Raw genomic sequence first — 22,971 nt, 5'->3', positions numbered from 1 at the left:
AAGCAGTCAGCTGTTGCCAGCATATGGATTTGCCAGCTGAAACATCTTTGATTTTTGACCTTGCCTGGCTTTTAAATTGACAAGGTGCTGTACTGCCATCATGAAAATGCAAATAGATGCAAATTGCATCCTTGATTTTTAATATAATTCTGAGCCCAGCAATTTTCTTAATAATCTGCCAACAGTCTTTCAGCTAGCACATCTGCATTGACAGATACTAAAATGGACAACAAAATCCCAGAAAAATCAAGTATCACACTTGTTCCTTCAATTAAGCAAGTACCTCTACCTTACTGTCTAATTACACTGTAGTACCGCAAGCTACTGACCCATATTTGAAAGCATATGGTGTTAGATATTACCGAAATAGTTCTTTTTAGCATTTATCATGTTCCCTGTTAAATTGATCTGGAACTTCTTGCTAGGTGTACATAAAAGGGTGTTGCAAAGGATTTACAGAAAAACAAACCCACAATCATGGCTCTTGACAATTATCTGTCTTGAATTAGTTCCTTCAGTTTACATCCCTAAGTGATTGTCAACTAGTTGGTGTTTAGTACAAGCCTTATGTTGGTGAAAACTGAATCTAGAATGTGTGGCAATTAAGGAACACAAAGAGTATCTGTCCCCTGTTGTTTTTCACCTTGGAGAGGTTTATTGGCTTTTTAATATTTTTCTCAGTCTTCTAAATGGAGATAATAAAATCTTTTCCCCCTTTTGCAAAATAACCTGGAAAAACTCAGACAAGGTTGACAGTTTGGTGGAAAACATAATTTTCTTCTTCCTATGTGCTGCCCATTTCTATCATCCTAAATGATTTCTTGAGGACTCTATAGATAATTGCATAGTGACTTCCCCTTTTTCATTATTTCTTTCTGAGGAACTTTAATAATTTGAGGCTAAATGTATAGCCTTTGGAGGAAGTTGTGGAATGAAATGAATTAGCATAATTTTGTTTCAGTACAAATTAGTTTAAGAATGGCACTTGTAATGTTGTTGAGATTACTCATTATTTTTAATGCAGATAGTACATTCCTGTTATGTTTTGTACCCCACGGTTATAAAGCTTTTTGGGTGTTTTTAGGCATCTTCCCCTAACAGTTGGGGCTGTGTTTATGTTTCCTAAAACAAAATAGTTCAGAAATCTCAGTCTGAAGGCTGTACAATCAAAACAATTTCTGGATTTTCTAGAGCATTATATTCAGATATAGCCTGCTTTAGTTGCCCTCACCAAATGAAATGAGGCAGGTAGGCATCAGGAAGAGGGGCTTTTCTAGCAGTGGCACTATGGTTATGGAACATCCTCCCCAGTGAGTCTCTCATGGCACCAGCTTTGTGGTATTTTCATCACCCAAGTCATTTCTGTTCAGCTAGGCTTCCTAAATATCTTATATATTCTGGGCCTCACAGTGTTTAAATTTGTGCTTCTGATTTGGGGGGGTATGAAGAGCTTTGTTTTTGTTTTTATAGTTTCATGTTTTATTTCATATATTTACATTTCTATTTTTATTTTACTATTCGTTGTAAACCATGCAGAGCGCTAAATGTTCTGGGGTGACATACAAATGCTGAAATCAGTTAAATAATCAAGAGTACACATTACATAATCACTCTGTTTTATAGTGATTAATCTGAAAATTAATATAATATCCCCAAAATTTTCAAACTTCTTTCTGAATAGAAAGTTTCTTCAAAAAAGTAAACATACATGCAGTGTTAAAGGAAATCACATGAACTCTTACCACGTAATGTAGATAGCACATATTGTAGCATAAAATATTTATTTAGAAACTCAAAGCAGTTCACTGGAGCATTTTTGTGGATCGTTGGATATCGGAGACAGAAATAATCTCGGAGACAGATTGGAGGTGAACTCCAGTTTGTAACTGTTGAGAAGAGTGTCAGCGCCCAGTGTTTGGGCCAGTGTGCACGTCTTGCAGTGACATCTGCCACAAAGGAATGAGGGGCATACTGAGAAGTGTCCATAGTTGCATCTCCAATGAAGGCAGCTTGGGAGCTTGAGGTTTGTTTATAGGTTGGCTAAGCTGCAGAGGTGAAGATGTCAAAGGCTGGAGACCAGGGAGCGGTTCTGCTTGATTGCTGATGCTTGTGTGCTGTGTGTGTTATTCTTTGTTAATGCTGTCAAAATTCTCAAAATGGTGAATTCAGGCCAGATAACAGTGAATATTATTTCAGATTCTAGATAGCCTTATAAAACCCCTGCCCTGCTTTCATTTAATCCCCTCGGTAAATTATCTCAAAAGTTTCAAAATGTCTTTTCATGCTACAGTAATTTACATTTCCTTCAAAATGTTGTCATGGTTATTCATCTTACTAGATATTATCACATCTGTGTTATCTTGTTCTTTAAACTCTTCCACCCCAACGTATTTCGTCTAGTGGTGAGCAAAGTCCCCCTGGCTCAATCGTAATTGAGTCATGAATGCCATATTGAAAAAAAAAGAATTCTTCATTTTAAATTGGCCCATAATGTCTTACTGCAGTGCTGTTTGGAAATTCCTTTGCAAGTGCAGGGAAGGCAATGCATTATCTAGACAACCATGAAATCCTCTCTTGGACTGTGTGCAGAATTCTTTGATCAAGAGGAACACCACCCCCACCCCTGGGGAAACAATCAGCTTTGGTTTTCCTTAACCCCTATGCATTCACTGTTATAAAAATTACATTTGCATGATGCATATCCTGCCCTTTAGGCATACTTGATGTTCCTAGCCCTGGGACCATGACATTCTAATTTTAGGTACCGTAAGTTATATTCAGTTTTACAAAAAGTCCAAGTTAATTTCAGAAATCAGGACAGTTCCATTGAGAGCCAATAAGACGTTAACGCTTTCAACTTCTGCATATGTGCTGAAAATGGTCCCTACTATTGGGCATGTTGCAAATAATAGTGAAGAAAACAGACTTGGATCAAAAGCTGCATTTAGGGGAACCCTCTTCCCCCCAAATTCTGCTAATTTCTTCTTCCTGCTGCAGTCTCCCATGTCCCACCCTGTGCCATTCTGTTTTTTGGGATGGGTTCAGTGTGGAGAAGGGGCCAGGAAAACTGAATTTTGTGAGCTGCATAGGATGGATCCTTCCCATTATGTTTTTATTGCAATTAAAGTAATAATTTAATGGTAAGGCAACATACTTTGCAATAGAAGGAAGTATTTCAGGCATGGAAAATTAATAATATGAGCCAGTTAATATCAAACTTTTAGCATGAAATTAAATGAATGTTCTCTTATTCTTTTAAGCTGTCTTGATTTTTTTAAAGGTTCTTGTTTTGGTACTCACACATTTTATTTCCTATACTTTCTCTGTAGAAACGTTCAAAAGGCCAGGTGCTGTTTGACAAAGTATGTGAACATCTGAACCTGCTGGAAAAAGATTACTTCGGGTTAACATACAAAGATATGGAAAGCCAAAAGGTAAAATTAGAAAAGAGTTCATAAAGAAAGGAGAAAATGGAGAAAATGTGATACTGAGATTGTGTTGTCAGAATCATCAGCCTTCAAAACTGGTCAGAGAGGTGGCAGTGGAGGCAGTAGCATCCTCCTGACAGCAACAGTGTTGCCCATTTCATAATGGAGTGGGGTCCCTGTCAGTCCTGGACACTGAGATCCAGCTCCGAGGGACTTCTGGTGGTTCCCTCATTGTGAGAAGTGAGGTTACAGGGAACCAGACAGAGGGCCTTTTCAGTAGTGGCTCCCGCACTGTGAAAAGCCCTCCCATCAGATGTCAGAGAGATAAACAATTACACAACCTTTTGAAGACATCTGAAGGCAGCCCTGTATGTGGGAAGTTTTTAATATTTGATGCACAGTTGTGTTTTTATACTTTGGAAGCCACCCAGAGTGGTTGGGGCAACCCAGTCAGATGGACAGGGTATAAACAAATTATTGTTGCTGTTATTCTTCTTGATGATTTTAAAAACATGTTTGTACATTCAAATATTTTAAATACTTATTTTCAGAATTGGTTGGACCCAGCCAAGGAAATAAAAAAGCAGATCCGAAGTAAGTTGTGCTAAACCATTTTAAAGACATTAACTGTAAGTTTTTAATAGGGATTACTTCCAGTAAGTAACATTAGGAATGCTGCCTAAAATATATGATTATACCTGTCTATAGAGGTCTATGGGACGTGGGTGGCGCTGTGGGTTAAAGCCTCAGCGCCTAGGGCTTGCCTATCGAAAGGTCGGTGGTTCCAATCCCCGCGGCGGGGTGCGCTCCCGTCGTTCGGTCCCAGCGCCTGCCAACCTAGCAGTTCGAAAGCACCCCCAGGTGCAAGTAGATAAATAGGGACCGCTTACCGGCGGGAAGGTAAACGGCGTTTCCGTGTGTGGCTCTGGCTCACCAGAGAAGCGATGTCACGCTGGCCACGTGACCCAGAAGTGTCTCCGGACAGCGCTGGCCCCTGGCCTCTTAAGTGAGATGGGCGCACAACCCCAGAGTCTGTCAAGACTGGCCCGTACGGGCAGGGGTACCTTTACCTTTACCTATAGAGGTCTATATATCTGTGATTCTATAGAGGTCTATATATCTGTGATTCTACCTTGTATTTTTAAATTTGTTTTTCCACATTGTTACCCAATTTTTATACTTCCTTTCTCCTGTTACCAGTGCTTGACATGTAAATGTACTTGTGAACTGTTTTAGAAACCTAAAAGTACCCAGCATAAATTAAGCATCAAGGCAACGAAGTTGAATATTTAAGATCCTTTCTACAAACTTGGTGTAATGCATACACATGGAATTTGCTGTAGCAAACAGATGTCAGTGTTCATTCTCAATCACACTTCACAAATAAAATCTTTCCATTGGCCAAGTATATGCAAGCAATTACATTTGGTAGGAAGCGTTCTCCATCTGGAATTAAAACATGGTTTCTGGTTTACAAATGTTAATTTATAGTATGAGCGAAGTAGTATACCTGTAATGAGAAATATTTAATAAAATGTTGTAAATGCTTTAAAACATCAAAATTTCTGCTTTGAATAGCCAAATTATGTAAACCTATTTTGAAAGCCTAAGCACATGGATTTCAGCTGAACTAGGTTTATATGTGACAGCAATGGTTTCAGCTGTTTGCCATTTTTAAAAATCAGTATTTATGTAGTCAAGAAAATGTTTGTTACGGTAGATACTGTTAATACATCTGATGTAGACTTCTTAGCCAAATGTGAACAATGGTAACTGCAGGAGATTATCCTGAACAGCAAAGTCTAGTCCTGCTCTTGACAGTGGGAAGAGATGCAGTTGTAGCATATAAAAATGCAAAACTTGCTGTTTCAGAGAATTACTTTAGGAACCCAGTATTACCAGACATAAAATATTATTGACTGATAATTTAAGAATGTAAGTTATACACAAAATTCATTAGCACACGGGATCTTCTTTGGGCTCCTCTACCCTGAAAGGCGCCCAGTTATTGCAATTAAAAGTAATAATGTACAATGGCACCTAATAAAATTTGGCTAAAAGTATGTGTAGTTTTTCTCACCCTGTTTCTTTGTTTTACCCAATGTGGGAAAGAAATATGGACTGTGCTTTTTTTTTCTGAAATCAGTACAGCACAGCAGGCGTATTTGAAGTCTTTCTTGCTTTTCCCAAACAAATGAAAGGAATCCAAACATTTTCCAAAGTAGCTCAGAGATTTGTACACTAGGATTGTTAAGATCTCTGATTAATTGCCATTTAGAAGTCTGTTTTTCCTGAATAAACCAAGAGCTTTGTTCAAGCGAAGGACTTGTTCAAGCAGAAATATATGTAAGGAAGGACCAAGAAAAGAGAGTCTTTGTATTTTGTAAGGGCAGAGGTTCATTCATGTAGATAACATTCCAGACCCTAAAGGACAAAACCTGTAGGAAATTTGCACACAATTTAATATATATTGTACTGTCAAGATTAACATGACCCCTCTACTGTCAAGCACACCAAGGCTTCAGTAATGAAACTTGACACACCTTCAACATGCATATTCATCATGACGTGCTCAGTTTAAATAGTTAAAAATAGGATGTTGCAAAGTAGAAAAGTACTTAAAACTGAAATTAAAAGATATACTTTACACAGCTTCTGCTGGTAAGATATATGGCACCTTAGTGGAAGAAGAACTTGGGCAGAATTTCAATAAACTGTAAGGGATATTCAGAGGTCTAAATAGGAAAATATTGTATGCTGTGTGGAGTCCCCAGTCTACGTGTGCATCTGCATTTTAATATTTTGGTGGTTTAGGCAGTGACTCTGTTTTTTATATAGTTTTATAGGCATATAGATATTTCTTTTCCGCATAGTGTTTGTATGGTTTAGTCATGGCCTTTGGCTAGTACAATAAAGCTTATTTACTTACCTTAGTGAGCTGTATTTATTAGATGTTTTATTTCTAAACATTTCTACCCTGTCTTTCTATTAAAATATTCAAGGCATCTTATAAATAATAAAAACTGCAAGCAAGCAGGAACGTAACAATTACAGTACATGTTTTAAAAACAGACTTACAAGACAAGTTTAAAAAGCAGCAGTGGTTGAATCCTTATTTAAAGCAGCATCGTGTTTTTAAAAATTGTGTGTACCTTTTCCAAAGAACATTACAGAAGTTTAGTTGCATCACAACCAAAAAGGCACTTTCCCCATCTCACCAGGTATCAGATAGTGGGGTGATCTGGAGAAAAGCCTCAGGGTTAGACTCATGGGGAGGAAGATTAATCTTGAGATACTCCAGTTACAGGCCACTGAGAGCTGTAAAGGTCAAAAGCAATTTTGAATCGAGAGAGAAAAATTGGTACACAGTGTTGTGGTTAAAGGATGTGTGTAATATCAGTACATTGCAGCCTTCACCAACCTGGTGCTGTCCAGATGGTTTGGACTACAACTCCATCAGCATTCGCTGTTCTGTTAGGTCCAGTCAGAACTCTGGCAGCTTTGCATTATGAACCTGTTGGAAGTTTCCAGGCTGCATTCAAGGGACTATCCCACATAAGAGTGCATTATGGTAACCTGATTGTCATTAGAAGTTGAATGACTGAGGCCAGGCCCAAGTAAGGGCACTGGTGATATTTATTTCATTTATTAAATTTCTATACATCCCTTCATTCCAAGAACACAGGATGGTTTACAACATAAAAACACAAAAATACATACCATAGTAACAAACCAAAACAACCTCTCGTTTTATTTTATTTTCTGATATACAAGATCAGGCTGTAAAATGCAAATGTTTATTCTTCTTTGCTTCTTTGCTTTTGTCAGAGTCGTCTTGTATCAAGACCGAACCAGTTTAAGACTAATAAGCACTGTAATTGGTCGGAGCAGGGGAACTAAGCTGGCTAGTTGACCGTAGTGATATTATTGCCTCATCTTGAGGCTTTCAGGGCTGATTCTGAGTAATGACCTCTATGTTTTATCTTTACAATTTTGTACATGGTGAAGGACAAAGAAATTCTGCTGAGATAGATATCCCCAAGGTGCTGATGAATGTGTTTATAGAAATAACTATGTGCTTCACTCAGTTGTGGGCACAACCTTGCTAAATGTTTAGGTGGCATTGTTCTTATCTTTGTATTTGATTGTGTAAACCGTATCTTAGCCAAGAAAATTGTCCTGGGTCTACAAGTTTTTGCAGACACTTCAGATAAGTTGCTGTTTGCCGAGAGACAATTCTTTTTATTATTTTTTGTTAAGTTAGGAGCCCTCAATCTTCAATTATGAAAGCAAAGGAAATGGTTCAGACAACTGGATAACCATTATTGGACACGGTATGCAGAGAATCCTAATTAAGTTTTGTTTTCTTATAGGTGGTGCTTGGCATTTCTCTTTTAATGTGAAATTCTATCCTCCTGATCCTGCCCAGCTTTCTGAAGATATTACCAGGTATTTAAAACACCCAGCAATCTTTATGTTGATCATGAAAAGTTATTGGTGGTGGCAACCTCTAACTAACAATTATTAAACAATTGTTTGTATAATGTGACGTGAACACTTTATACTACCATACTGATAATGGGTGATGGAAGGAAATGTAGATATTGGAGCTGTATCATCCTCATCCACCTGCCCCCCTCCCACAAAGGTCTAGCTTATAGTAATCTTGCCTCACTGCCATCCCCTTACCTTTGTTGCAGGGGTAGGTGTATTAGGGTGGGCTTGCAGTAGCCAACACCTCAGCCTTATGGCATCCAGTGCACTGAAACCTGTGCAGTGTAGCAAAGAGCATTTGAAAACTACATTTCACATGCTTCCTGCGCATACTCATGAGCCTCCATTGCTGGGAACCAAACTTCCTTGCTAATGACTGACCCATCCTGCCACCAGTAAGTTTTGGGGAAGGGCTGGATAATTGTCATGGTGGAAGGCTAGGTTTCTCTGAAAAATCTCAGAAAATTTGAGCTGAGGAGACCTCATCTGTCCCTAACAGTGGCTGTGGCATTCACATAATCGCGAACATATGAAGATGCTGCAGTAAACGGAGGGAATAGTTCTTTGCTACCATCAGCAGGTGAAAGACATATTTCTGAAATTGCCGCTTATAGTTAGCATTAACTGAAAAGTAAGCAGAAGAGGGAACATGGATTGCAATTAAAATAATACAGCAGTGACATTCTGAGAAGAACCCATTCCCACCATTCCTGATTGTTATGACTGATATTTTAATGTTTTATTGTGACTTGAAATTTCAACTTTGTTTTATTGAGTTGGTTCCGTTGTGCTATTTTGTTGTTTTTGCTTGTTTGTAAACAGCCTTGGCACCTCTGTTCAATGTATAAATTGTTCTAATTAATATATAGTGTGTGGGGAGGGAGAACTCTCTTGTGCCTAAAATAAAAACTGGAGTTCTAACTGCATCTACTGTTTCTTCATATGTGCACACCACTTCTTGGGATTGTGTTTTCAAGTGCTCCATTATGTATCAACCTAACTGGTCATCTCCCAACTGCCCTATGATAGAAAGAAGAGATTTCTTACACATTCCTGTTTGTCCTTTCTTCTGCTTCCTACCACTTTGGTTAAAGCAAAGATTCTGCACTTGTCTAGCCTTAATGGAACCTTTAAACTGCTTGTGAATTGCTAGAACTTGCAAGGGGTATGGAGGTGTTAATGAGGTGTTTTTTACAAAAAAAAAATTTTGCAGGTACTACCTCTGTTTACAGCTGAGAGATGACATAGTTTCTGGACGACTGCCATGTTCTTTTGTTACACTTGCACTATTGGGCTCCTATACAGTTCAGTCAGAGCTTGGAGATTATGATCCTGATGAATACGGAAGTGATTACGTCAGTGAATTTCGCTTTGCGCCAAACCATACTAAAGAACTGGAAGACAAAGTAATAGAGCTTCATAAAAGCCACAGGTAATATAAGCAGGGGGGAAATATATACAATGTAGTCCCTTTGGAATTCTATCCTCCTTCATGAAAAATGTACTGAATTTCAAAGCATTACATTGAGGGGGGAAATGATTGGATGGAGTGAATAAGTGTAAAACAGACAACTGCATGAACACATTTAAATAATCATAAAGGACACATTTATTTTCCCGGAAACAAGTTCATTTTTAAGTGTGTTTATTTCTACTCATGTTGATTATCTTTAGGGGAATGACACCTGCAGAAGCTGAGATGCATTTTTTGGAGAATGCAAAAAAACTGTCCATGTACGGAGTAGATCTGCACCATGCCAAGGTACAGTCTAAGTAGCAGGATGGTTCAGATTAGGAACTTAGAAGTGTTGCCATGCATGCATGCATTAAGTAATACGTCTGCAATTAATCTGTTGATTTTTATTGTCTAGTTTATTTAATATATTTTGATGAACTGATGATTATAAAATAAAAAGAATGCTAAAGCACTTTTAACTGAAATGGAAATTCAGTCAGATCTATGTTATAGAGTGTCCTATCCTTCACCTGGCATGTAGTTTCAGTGGTACATTATGCAGCATCCACAGAGCCATTGAAGAGGCTCTGGCCTCTTCTGCATGTAATGCTAAGCTAAACCATGGCTTTGTGACAAGCAAGCAGGTGGGTAATCAGTAAGAAAATAATGGCTGCAGCTCATGGCTTTGGGGGAGTGAGACAAACCTTGAGACTGAGTTTGCATGAAAAGCTAAGCCAAACTATGGCTTAGCTCCAGGTATCAGGGCAGCAGGATGACTGTGGGAGCGCCAAAGCAGTCATGATTTTCTCTCTGAGCTTGCTCATGCTTGCTCATTCTTTCCAGACCATGATTTGCCTTACCACTGTGTGTGAATCGGCCATTTGTCTTACATACCTGTGGAAAGTTCTGTAATTGGTGCCATGGAATAGAGTTAACCAAACCAAAATGTACTGTACTTATATATGGTGAAACAGTGTCTGCAAAAAGTGGTTTGGCTTGACATGTGGCTTTAGTCTTCCTCAATTTAAGATCACACGTTTACATCTTAGTATATTAAATGGATCATGTTTTTGGCAAAATGTTGCTGACCAGAAGAAAATTATGAAGTGCATGTTATTCTGAGTGTATCTTGCATAAAATCTTTTCGAAAGCTTTGATAAATGTATAGAATATATGCACAGGTTTTGAAAGGACTGTAGGGTATTTCAGGAGGAAATCTGCATAGATATTTGAGTGAAAGAAAGTCTTTTATTTTGTGTTCTGTTAATTACATTAACCGTTTTTGCCAGAAATGGGCTAACTCTGTGGTTCAGTGGATGGCATTCCCCACAAAGGAATGCTGCCCAGCCCATCTGATGTTCAAAAAGCTTGTGATTGTAAAAATGGAAATGAACCATTGATGTGCTAAAGATTAAAAAATAACATCTTTTGAAACATCTTTTTTTTAGGATTCTGAAGGAGTTGAAATCATGTTAGGGGTTTGCGCAAGTGGTCTCTTGATATATCGGGACAGACTCAGAATAAACAGATTTGCTTGGCCTAAGGTTCTCAAAATTTCATACAAGAGGAATAACTTCTATATCAAAATCCGACCAGGGGAAGTAAGTGGACTTCAGCAAACCGAATGTATTTCAGTGTTCCTTTTGTGAACTGGACTGCTCCAGTTGCCCAATTTCATATAATCATTAACTGAGTTCATGCAAGTGTATGTAACCAAGTCCATGGCAGTCATGGCATTATGCTGTATTTCCCCTGCTGCCAGACCCACCACCCCCTCTTGCCTTTCTGAGGGCCAAACTACATATGACAGCATTCACACAATTAGGAATTGTAGCATACACTTGTGTCCTTTCTTACGTATGCACTCTGCTTCATTCTTCCTCACCCTCTTTGTACTAGGCAAACATTTACTTAGCAAGATCACCATTTTCACATTATTTTAGACTCCCCCCCCCCCCCATGTTTTAATTCTTGTATAATTTATTAATCAGAACATTTCTAAGGTTGGGTTAGTAATGGGGATATTGAGTTGTTGAAGCTGTTATTAAACTTCATATCTGAGCAGGAAGTTACTTTGTTCTCCTACTTTTAAACGCCAGAGCACCACATTGTCAGAAATAACAGCTGATTTCTGTGGCAGCAAGATGAGAATTTTATGTCACAGTTGATTAATGTAGCAATAATGCAGCAGTCTTGATGTGCTAAGTTTCTTCTCTACAGCATTTGACGTATCTCATGGCTGGTCCACGAGTTCAGTAAAACCTATTAATAGCAGTTAAGATACACTTTCATATATTTTGACAGACATTAATCAAATATCCCTTCCTTAAATAGTTGTGGATTTTGTATGCTAGTTCTTCTAAGTCCATGGTGGTCAACTTTTAGCTCCCCAGGTATTGTTGGACGTCAGCTCCCATCAGTCTGGCACTGGTAGTCCAGCAACATCTGAAATGTGTAGAAAAACTCTGACATGGTGTTTATTAGCAAACCAGAACTGATCCTGTTTTTATGCCATTATATTTACTTACAATATATATTCCCCTGGGAATGTCTGTGTAGTTAACTCAGGCTGCAAGGGACCAAATTAAGGATTCATGTGCAGCCATAAATCTAGAATACACTGCATATTATTTGCTTACATTGGCAACCCTAACAGTGTTGACCCAGTCTGCTTGTATGTAATATATGCAGATGTATACAAATTTCTTGAGTTGGTAATATGCCTCATTGTATATTTGTTACATCTTAAATCAAAATTAAATGTACTTTTCTCTCCTAGTTTGAGCAATTTGAAAGCACAATTGGGTTTAAATTACCAAATCATCGTGCTGCAAAGCGTTTATGGAAAGTATGTGTTGAACATCATACATTTTTCAGGTATACAATCTCTTTTATATTTTAAAACATGACACATAGAAATAAAGAAGAAAAACTAAAATGTATTTAAGAAGGATACAGCTAAATAGTTTTGCTAGCAGGAGCCAGCATACTGGCTTCTATTAGTGCAGCAGGGCTTTCTTGACTCTCCCCCCACCCCAGAAACCCCAGAACAGCAGAGGAGATGGGAGGTTGTTCTGTTGGGCAAGTAAAAACATAATGTCCATTTACAGCAAATGGGTCTCCTTTGAGTAGGGCTAGCATTGGAGACAACCCATTAAAATGTAACATTCTTCTTGATCATTGGTGTAGAGAAACATTCGAAATATATGCTTGACTATAAGAGGAAGCACTTCATGGTCCCTGGTGGTAATTGAGGCCTCTGCAAGAGCCCCACTCCTCCTCCTTGGATGAGCCCCACACCCAGAGTCATGGTTGGGCAGGACTACATCTATGAAGATAATTTCACCAATGATGTGTGAGAACAGTTACTATATAATGAATTGATATTATCTAGGGCAGTGTTTCCCAACCTTGGGCCTCCAGCTGTTTTTGAACTACAATTCCCATCATCCCTGACCACTGGTCTTGCTAGCTAGGGATGATGGGAGTTGTAGTCCAAAAACAGCTGGAGGCCCAATGTTGGGAAACACTGATCTAGGGATTCTTTTTTAGGGTGGGGTCAGATTAGGGATACCAACTCCAGAATGAAGAGTGAATTCTGGGGCAAACTTCATGTGGAAAGTTTTAATACTACTGTAGTGGTGGGTTTGAGAGAAGTCTACCTTTATGCTGATTCACCTAGATATAATATCTTATATATCATAGCCAATACATAATCAGTGTCAGTGCCACACAAAATGATTGGGGTATGTGATGTTTGTGGCTATATAGATATATTTGTGAAGAAGCAGTTGTTGATACATGTTTTTGAAAAGAATAACAGACATCATCATCATCATCATTATTATTTGACAAAGACTTCAAAATATTCAGCTGTTTCTAACTATAATTTATGGGTTGTATCCAACACTGCACGTGTAGAACCCTCTGGAGTAGGTTTTGAGGATGTCTGGCATGTTGCAGTGGACAGAAGGGGAGGGACGGGAAGCTTCTACAATATTTAATTCTAGCATAAACTGAGGCTGTAGATCTATGTCCACCTAGCCTGGGTGTTAGTACCAGTGGATATAACTAGATTTACATCTGAGGAGGCATGCGTAGGAGCACTGTGTTATAACCGTATCTATTCAAATAAAGGATTATGGAATAGAGACATGGATGCCCAGAATTTATTTTTCACTTCATTTTTCCCATTTAAAACCTGCAATTCATCACAAGCATTCTGTGTGATATGTTCTAGGCTCTTGCTCCCAGAGGCTCCTCCCAAAAAATTTCTTACACTGGGTTCCAAGTTTCGCTACAGTGGAAGGACACAAGCCCAGACAAGAAGAGCAAGTGCACTGATAGACCGCCCAGCACCTTACTTTGAGCGTTCATCAAGCAAACGCTACACGATGTCTCGCAGCTTAGATGGCGGTAAGATGCTCTTGATGGTCTTTATTTGGAGTTTTATCTTAATTTTTTTTATATTGTTAGAGAACAGATTTAAGCTTCTTGTAATCTCATGTCCCTTGAGCTTCTGTCGGATGATGCTTGTAAGTATATGCATGATCCTTCATTCATTATAAAATGCCCATTAAATAAATATTAGCCTCCTGCTTTTCCTGGGCTTATTCATACGGCAGTACACAAAAGCTGTGGAAAGAAGAACAATGAAACTTCAACCTTGGCCCACCTATTCCTTCAACCACCAGTCTTTCTTCAGTTACCGAAATGCTTTCTGTTTCCCTCAGCTTTTTAGGGTGTTCCAACCAAATATATACTCGATAGTTGACGTAGATCCCAAAGAAACTTGAATAAATACATAAAACAATTGCCACCAGAACTCATTTTTAGGTTTCAGATTGGTGTCACATCAGTTGTCTGCCTGCCTATATGGAAATTAAGTCATTTCCATATAGCTGCCTGCACACCTATGGGCAGGACCCATAAACAGGGCAGGTGGGTTGGAAGTTCAGCAAGGACTGGAGCTGAGGTGGCTGCGTGCAGTTAATATTTATTAATATTAGATGGATTTAACTGGGAACTAGGGTTGTCAGGTCCACAGCCCTACCCCTCAGCTTGTTCCTGACTGGCTCATTTGAACAAGGCCTCCGGGCATGCCACATGGCTGCAGAGGGAGGTGCTGGCATCCCTCGGTGGCTACCTGTAGCCTAAGAAGGCCTCGGATCCAGGCTTCTGCCAGGCCAGGCCACAAACCCCACCTCCATGGAGTCCCAGGTAAGCAGCATTCTAATTTTCAGGTGTTGCCTAGATTCCAGTATCGCCTGCATGCATACGGTGTAAATAAATTAATATATGTTGTGAAAGACAAATCAAGGCTCCTGAGCTAGTTCTTTCCTTCCTCTTTACTGCTACTTTTGTTGCTTACGCTTATCAACAATTTGCAACCCTTTAAAACTAACAAAACATGATGCTCAAAATGTGAACTCACCTAACCAATTTTCAGTTTAATACTATTTATTTGCAGATAGAAAATTGGCATGTAACTGTCTTTTAGGAAGCTGCTATTCAAATTTCTATACATAAGAAAAAGAATATAAAGCAGATACCAAGCAACTGCCAGGGTCAATGGAAAAAATTGTGATCCATATAAATTAGTGATAATCCCTGGTGTTCCCTGCTGAAACTGATAACATGAGTGCTTATCACTCATTAATTTTGATCCTTTTGAGTACTAATATGCTTCCTGCTGGTTACCAAGCAACTCGCGACCTTGCTGCTATGCATGCATCTCAGAGTACAAATTGTTCTCAGTGTTGTTTTTCTTTGCTTAGTTTTTATTAAGTAAATACCTCTAGCAAAAATCAGATCAGAACAACCCTTATCATTGTCTTGTATGCATGCATAGGTTACATCATGGTTAATCGGACAGTGTTTTTTTCTGGGCAGAACATGAGCCCCCTTTTTAAAAATAGGGGGTGTAAAATGTGATTTGAGTTTACTAAGAGAGGGAAAGGTGCTCCAATAATTTTTGATGTGCATACAAATTGAATGTACATGTATCTCTAAATCACAGATAATATACACAAATTCTGAAAGTGCAGATTAGGTTTTTTCCAAAGGGTTTGTTGAGGCAGAACAGAATTATGACTACATTAATTTGAAAAATCACTCCAAGTGAAGCATATAAAAAGGTGGAACATGGTATTATTACAAATTGGTAATTAGATATTAATCATGGAGTAGGTTTACCTTGCACTGGTTACTAATTTGGGGAACTAAATACTTGTGTAAAGTTACCAATGAATTCAATGGCATAAGTATACACCTGGCTATTTGGTTATTTCATTTGTATCTTGCTCATCCTCCAAAGAGCTCAGCTTATAATACAACAATCTGAGAAATAGTGACTAGCTCAAGAAAGCCCAGTGAGATTCATAGTACAGAGGAGATTTGATCCTGAGTTTTCTGGATTCAAGCCTATACTTAGTGTAACGTTCAGTCTTCCAATTTCTATATTCTATTCAGGCCAGATACATCTTAGAAAAGTTATGCATATAATTGTTACTAGTATTCCTTTCAAAGTTGCTGCTCAGCTTTCAGTTGGCATCCATGTGCATCACTGAAATTAAATGGAAGCCTTTAGCACTGTATAGCCATAGACAATAATTTTATTTAAAATAAAAAAATAATAATTTTATTAATTTAAAAGATTTTTAGGCCACCCATCAGGGCACTGTGTAAGGAATCTAACAACTGAAAAACACCAAAATAAAACCACAATAAAATAAACATAAAGCATTGCTTCTGGTACAGATCCAAAGGAGGCTCACTGATTTATTGGAAAGAAAAAATAGAGATTTTGAAAGTTCAATATATGAGGGGGGAAATGGGGGGAAAGCTTACAGAATTAGTTGTTGTAAGTCTGTTTCCCCAGGACTTACCATGGAGGGCCAAATGAGACTGTAATATTGTTAGTGCTTGCAGTTAGTTTTTTCTTTAATAAGTAGCAGGTTATGTGAATGGGGAGGTCAAACCAGTTTTGGGCCTTAGAATGGGAAGGAGGCAGTGAGTTAATGCTTGGACAGATGTTTCTCTGATTGGTGTCAGTGGAACTATGCCTGCTACTTGCGGTGGAGTGAAAACTGCCATTGGCGCCCAGTTCTGATCAGGACTGTAACAGAGGGAATGTGATAAAGCCTCATGTCATGACTCTGATCTGACTTACTTGCCTCCTATAAAGCTGTTTATTGGTTTTTCAAAACAACAACCATGCAAGGGGTAACAACTTGAGTAACGTCACACATCTAGTTTGTCTCTCCCCCCCCCCCACCATTGGCAGTCTTGCAGAGTACCATGGTATCATTTAAGTCTACAAAAATGGAATGGAAATTATTATAGCTTCTCACCGCCAGAATTTTACTCTAGGAAAAGGTTCCTACAGTTATGATTTACAGTGCAATTCTGAAACAGCTAGATAGATCGAGTTGCCATAGAGTAGTGACATTTGATATGTATAGAGGAAAGGGTCTGTAATATACACAGAAGTATAATTTTGATTCATAATAACATAACATGCAAATTTTGGACCATTAGAGGTGTTTTTTTATCATAATGTTTCAATGCAATACCAGTCCTATAAATTGTTTTTTACATACTCAGCTTTCTAAAAAAATCTTTTTCGTTTCCAAAAATTATGGAATCTTCTTTGGATGTACAATTTTATTTTTTTAGGTTTATACTGTCCTCCTTTTTGGCTCCATTTTGGTTGCATTTCATCTGGTTACATTATAATGGAAATAGTAAACAGAACCCTTTCCTGCTATGCGCATTGCATATTGATTATTATTTACACTGTTCCCTTAAGCGAGAAACGCTGCAACATGCTCAAATCATGTTAGTTTTTTGATGTTAAGCATTCTAGCAACTAATATTATAAATGTATTCTGAATATGTGTTATGGAGCATCTGCATGTGTATGAATACATATTAAGCCTTAATATGTGTGTATGCATATGCACACTTGTATATTTAATCCCTTTGCAAATATACTTAGTAATTATACATGTTTCTGCATGTTTCCGAAACATGACATTTTTAGCTCCTTGGCAAATTGCTTTAATCCACATTTATTTTTATTTGGCTTTGCAGCGCAATTTATGTTAGACTTTACCTCTTCAAATTATATTTGCTTTTAGCATCAGTCAGTGAAAACCATGAAATGTACATGAAGGATTCTATGTCTGCTGCAGAGGTTGGTACTGGCCAGTATGCCACGACAAAGGGCATCTCTCAAACGAACCTGATAACCACTGTGACTCCAGAGAAAAAGGCGGAAGAGGAGAAGGATGAGGACCAGAATATAAAGAAGAAATCAGAAGAAGTCACTCCAGTCTCAACAATACGGCATGATACAAAGGTATAGTTTTCTGGTTTATATTTAGCTCCACTAGCTAAGCAAAATTAGAAGTGGTAGAAAGAAACATTTGTCATGATATATATTCATATTCAACAGGAAATATATTTATGATCCTGTGGAGTCTTTTTCTGCAATTTGAATATGATGACTTGCAACACATCTTATTTTATAGAGAAATGGTTTATTTCTAAGCAATATGATGAACTCTGCAAAAATGTAAATAGCTTTGCTATTATGGACTGAGATGGCTTTCACATTTTTCTTATTTTTAGAAGACCAGGACTTTTATGTTTGTAATTTTTTAAAAAGATCTCACTTTTACCATGTTTTTTTAATTACTCCTGAGAAGTTTATCCAAATGGCTCTTGTGTGAATTCTTAGTTTTCTGATCTAAAATATCACTACCTTCCTTTTCATGTTGTTGGAATCAGTGTTGCTGGCACACTTTTAAGTGTAGGTTTTGGCATTTCATTCCATCAGCCAGCCACAGTACTTGGGGAAATAGGTTTTAACTAATTCTGGATCCATAGCAAAGCAAGCAATTTTCTGAGCCAGTAGGTCTCCTTCAGTGTCTGTTGCACACAACTAGTAGGTTCAATCAACAATGTAAATGAGGAGCTTCAGCCTAATGTTGCAGCCACATATACTCTAAACAGCATTCTATTCCATTTGAGCTGCTTCTTTAGTTTCAGTCCTGTTTTTCAAATTTGAGGCATCTAGGTCTTTGCCAGTGTGTTCCATAATAGCATGCTTTTATAATACAATGTAGGTTTATTATCCCTAGTTTTGCATGCCCGCTGTTCATTTCTTTCACAACCACTCTGCTTTAGCAGCTTTGCACTGCACTGCTGGTCCACACAGCCACTCCTGTATGACAGCCTGAGGTTGGCTGCTGACACCAGTGCAGTGTCACCCCAAATTGTGATGTTGCTGGCACCTTTTCTAATTACTTTGCTGACTGGGAAGCTCACAGGCTATAGCTGTAAAGCTTTTACATAAATGTACAAATTCTTAATTCTGTCTTTATAGCTGCTCGGTTGGTTAAAATTTTTGATTTTGCAGCTCCAGGCAACTGAAATAAGTTTGTAAGAATAAACTGAAGCGACAGCATTCACTCTGCACTTTTAATTCAATTGTAGGGCTAAAAAGAACAAAATCTGTTGTTGCAAACTACACTGAAAGCAGTGTGTTTATTATACAGTCGTACCTTGGCTGTCGACTGCCTTGCGACTCGAACGTTTTGGCTCCTGAACGCCGCAAACCTGGAAGTGAGTGTTCTGGTTTGTGAACGTTCTTTGGAACCCAAATGTCTGGTGGGGCTTCCGTGGCTTCTGATTGAGTGGAAGCTCCTGCGGCCAATTGGAAGCCGCGCCTTGGTTTTTGAATGTTTTTGGAAGTTGAACGAATTTCTGGAAATCTAAATGGTGATGCTTAATGAATTCTAAAATGGCTTTTACTCTTACTAATAAGAAAGTATTACAGCTTATTAAGAGGACCGTGTATTTAGATTAAGAGAATTAAATCATACAAGCAAATTAGATGAACAGAGATAAATACAGTAAGATAGGAAAATAAGAAAAAGTTGTCTTCTTATAAATTCAAGATTTTATGTTTTGGGTTCCAGTGCACAGATCTTTCTGTGCAATAGTGGACTGGGTGCAAATAACTTTACATATGAACCTACTAAACTGTTGGCAATGTCAGCTCTGACAGTGCCAATTACCTGTTAAGAGCAGAAGAAAAATAAACTAGATTATGCCTCTCAAACAGGTGGTCGGAATTCTGCCACCAGGTACATGGACCTGATTCACCAAAAACTCACCCTGTGTGTGGTTGCTATGATCACTGAAATCAATAGCAGCTCTGTTGATTTTTTTATTTTAAAGTATAACTTAATCCATCCATTTCTCTCTCTCTCTCTCTCTCTCTCTCTCACACACACACACACACACACACACACACACACAGCATAGTTGCATCTGTTGGGTTTTCTTTTCTTTAAAAAAAATCCTTTTAAAATTAGTGATTTCTCTTTTTAATTATTTTACCTCCATTTACCATATCAGAGTAGTATGGGAGATTTATTGAAAGCTTCCATGGGGTTCCTCATTTAGAAGGACATACTTGTGATAAGACATGTATAGGCCTGCACTATAAATATATGAAAATGCAGTATCAAATTGATTGTCATAGAATTTGCTCTTGTGCTCTAAATAACTTAAATATGTACAGTATACGTGGCATTCAATTAAGTTGTACTTAGAGCAGCCCCCTTGAAATAAATGGACTTAAGTTACTCATAGCTAAATTAAGACCACTGATTTCAGTGAGTCTACTTGAGGTACGCAGACAACCTTTAGGCTGTCAGGAAAACTGCACTGCTAAAAACCTTGTCTAGAGAGATCATCACAGACTGCAGCAAACAGATGAAGTGATGGCCAAAGCACTATCAAGAACTGTTCTCGCAGGAAAACATGGTCTCTGACACAGCAATTGACAGCATTCAGACTCTCGTTGTCTTGGAGAGTTGGATGCTCACCCCTTCCTTGAATGCCATCAACTCTCAGGCATAAGGTTAAGCCCCAGGACAGGACAGAATCTCAACAGAAGTGCTGAAAGCTAGCCTCAATTCCTCCAACATAATGCACCTCTCATGACCCCCAGGATTGTGATCCTCTATAAGAACAAAGGTGACTGCCATGATTGTAAGAACTATCGTGGAATCTCCCTGCTGAATACTGTAGAAACCGTCTTTGCCCCTGTAGTTCTCAACAGATTACAGTCTCTCACCAACAGAGTCTATCCAGAGTCACAATGTTGCTTTAGAGCTCAGAGGTCAACAGTCGACGTGTTTTTTCTCATTGCACCAGCTGTAGGAGAAATGCCAAGAGCAGAAATCCTCCTTGTACATCTCCTTCATAGACCTGACAAAAGCCTTTGACCTTGGTCAGTTAAAAAGGACTCTTCACATTGCTCAACAAAATAGGATGCCCACCTAGGCTCCACAAGATGATTGTGGCCTTCCACAAGAACATGCATGCCACTGTCCAGTATGATGGTTCATCCTCAAACGCCTTTCCTATAAAGAGCAGTGTAAAACAGGCCTGTGTTCTTGCCCCAACTCTCTTTGGCATATACTTCTCCCTGGTGCTCGGCTGAAGATCCGCCCAGCTGCAACATTTTGGTCTCAACAGCCACAGCAGGTGCTGTAACTCTCCAATAGTTTCACTTTACCCCTGAAGACGCACTCTTCCATTGTCTCTCAAGACAGATGGATGCCAACAATCACTCTTCTAGGCATCACTTAATTGGATATCACCATATGTCTCCCTCTCCATTTAATATCTCACTAATGTATTAACTTCCAAATCTGCTAATGTTATACATTTACTCATGCTAACTCAGATTCTTCATCATCCTTTATTTGATTACCATTTTTGTTTAATACTTAAAAACTTGATGTCAGTGTAGTAAATTACCATAGGGCACAACTTAACGGGAAAAGGGGGGGGGGTTCTACACAAGCTCCATTGTTAAACCAAAGCAAAGGCAGGTAAAATTATGAAAGCTGCAGGACAGTTTGTAAAAGGATAACTCAGATTGATTCAGGAATAGCTATCATACTATGTTTTAGAACATCTCGAAGCCATCTAGAAGGCCACATTTGAAAATACAATGTTATTTATTTTTTTTCATAAATTTTATACACAGTGTGAGTGTAAAAAACCTCAGATCAGTGAAGTACATGGAGTTTGACTGGATCCAGCAAAGCACTGTGCATTCACATTGTTTTACCAGCAGTAGTTCATCCACTAACAGGCTGAACCTATCCAGTTTGTATCTTTGATTCCCTGGAATCAACACAATTCATCTAAAGCTTGCTGTGTAAGAATAGATTTGAAAATTTTGTCAGCTGGTATAGTTGTAACTACAAATGGAAAGTGTCCAGATAAATAAGACATCATCGTTGGGGTACTTCTACCTGTAGACAGATAATCTGTGTAAGCCAAAGCCTCTGGACTTAAAGTCACTAAACTGTTAGAAAGCATTAAAAACTCACAATAACATAATCCTTTGATAAGATTACATAGTTGAGATGTTACTACCATAATCTCTGATAGTCATCCATCTCAGAATGTGAGAGCTTTCAGTCATGTCTCCGGTAGTATCAGTGGCTGGGCAAGTTCATAGGGGAGAAGTCTTTCAGGCTCCCTATTCCTAGACCTAAAACTAGCATTTTGATTTTTGGTTGGAAAGTCTGGTAGGCAGCAAAGATATGTAAAGAAATCTTTAAAATGGAGCATACTCATTTCTAGATGGTCCAGATAAAGATTTCACCACTTTTGTCTCAAGTAATTGAAATTTCCCAATAGTCTAGAAAGGCAGTTCCATGTACAGCACATTACCTGTATATTATCAGGGAATAGGTAGTTTGGGACACACTGTATTTTCCCAAGAACACTTACTATCTATACACAAGCTACATGTCACCTGATTTCCATTGTAGTTCCTTCTTCGTAATATACGGTGACATTTTGTACTTCTTATATGGAAATTCTTTATAGCAAGTGGGATGGGCAACAAAACATTGCAGTGTGGTGTGCTTCTGCTTAGGGTGCCAGCCAGCCATACCCTCATCCATTTCCCCAACACGCACTCAGTGTTCTATAGCCACTGAGCATGTTTGGGTATGTGGGATTTCACCCCTTAAAATCCCCACCCCTCAATATGTTTTGGACTTCTACAGACCTTTGTAGTTCTCCCAAGAAGGCTGATACCACCCTCTTTTTCTCAGTTTGGCTACAGTTATAGAAACATACATAAATTTTATCCCACTTTCAACAGCTTCTCAAAAGACTCCCAGGTGATGGAAAATTTTCTTTAACAAATCCTTACTGCCTCCAAACAATTCCAAGCATTCCTTGGAAAGAATGTTTGGGAGGATCAGCTTCTCTCTCATGCCTTGTTCTCTCTCATGTCTTGTTCTAGTTTCCAATTCCTTCTAACTGTAGCTTAAAGTAATGATTAAGTTGGGCAAAATATGGTAGTGGTAACCCTCCAAACCATGGGATTGAAGTGGGTTTGTAAACCATGGCCTGGAAATTGGCACTTGCTTTGATGTGCAAATAGGTATGTTATAGTAAAATAGGATTAGAGCAGACTGGAAATGGAAGAGGGAATTGGTGCATGTACCAAGGTGATGAAGGACTATGAAGGTTTGTAGCAGATAT

The 22,971-nt window shown here is 38.5% G+C and overlaps 1 protein-coding gene across 17 annotated transcripts in view; it reads left to right on the top strand.

Moving 5' to 3' along the window:
- Positions 1-22,971, top strand: part of EPB41L3 (erythrocyte membrane protein band 4.1 like 3) — a 130,336-nt gene that overhangs the window by 84,278 nt on the left and 23,087 nt on the right. For 10 of the 17 annotated variants that reach the window (XM_083748313.1, XM_083748308.1, XM_083748305.1 and 7 more), the window contains exons 4-12: positions 3,330-3,434; positions 3,980-4,022; positions 7,802-7,877; positions 9,136-9,354; positions 9,597-9,684; positions 10,827-10,979; positions 12,158-12,255; positions 13,619-13,794; positions 17,520-17,740. In XM_083748313.1, coding sequence (XP_083604439.1) covers positions 3,330-3,434; positions 3,980-4,022; positions 7,802-7,877; positions 9,136-9,354; positions 9,597-9,684; positions 10,827-10,979; positions 12,158-12,255; positions 13,619-13,794; positions 17,520-17,740 — 1,179 coding nt within the window. The remainder of the gene's footprint in view (positions 1-3,329; positions 3,435-3,979; positions 4,023-7,801; positions 7,878-9,135; positions 9,355-9,596; positions 9,685-10,826; positions 10,980-12,157; positions 12,256-13,618; positions 13,795-17,519; positions 17,741-22,971) is intronic. The other 7 variants (XM_083748306.1, XM_083748307.1, XM_083748304.1 and 4 more) reach the window with 1 other exon arrangement.

This window comes from Podarcis gaigeae (assembly GCF_964106915.1).
Source record: "Podarcis gaigeae genome assembly, chromosome: 7".
Lineage (NCBI taxonomy): Eukaryota > Metazoa > Chordata > Lepidosauria > Squamata > Lacertidae > Podarcis > Podarcis gaigeae.
This window is presented reverse-complemented; position numbering and strand designations above follow the sequence as displayed.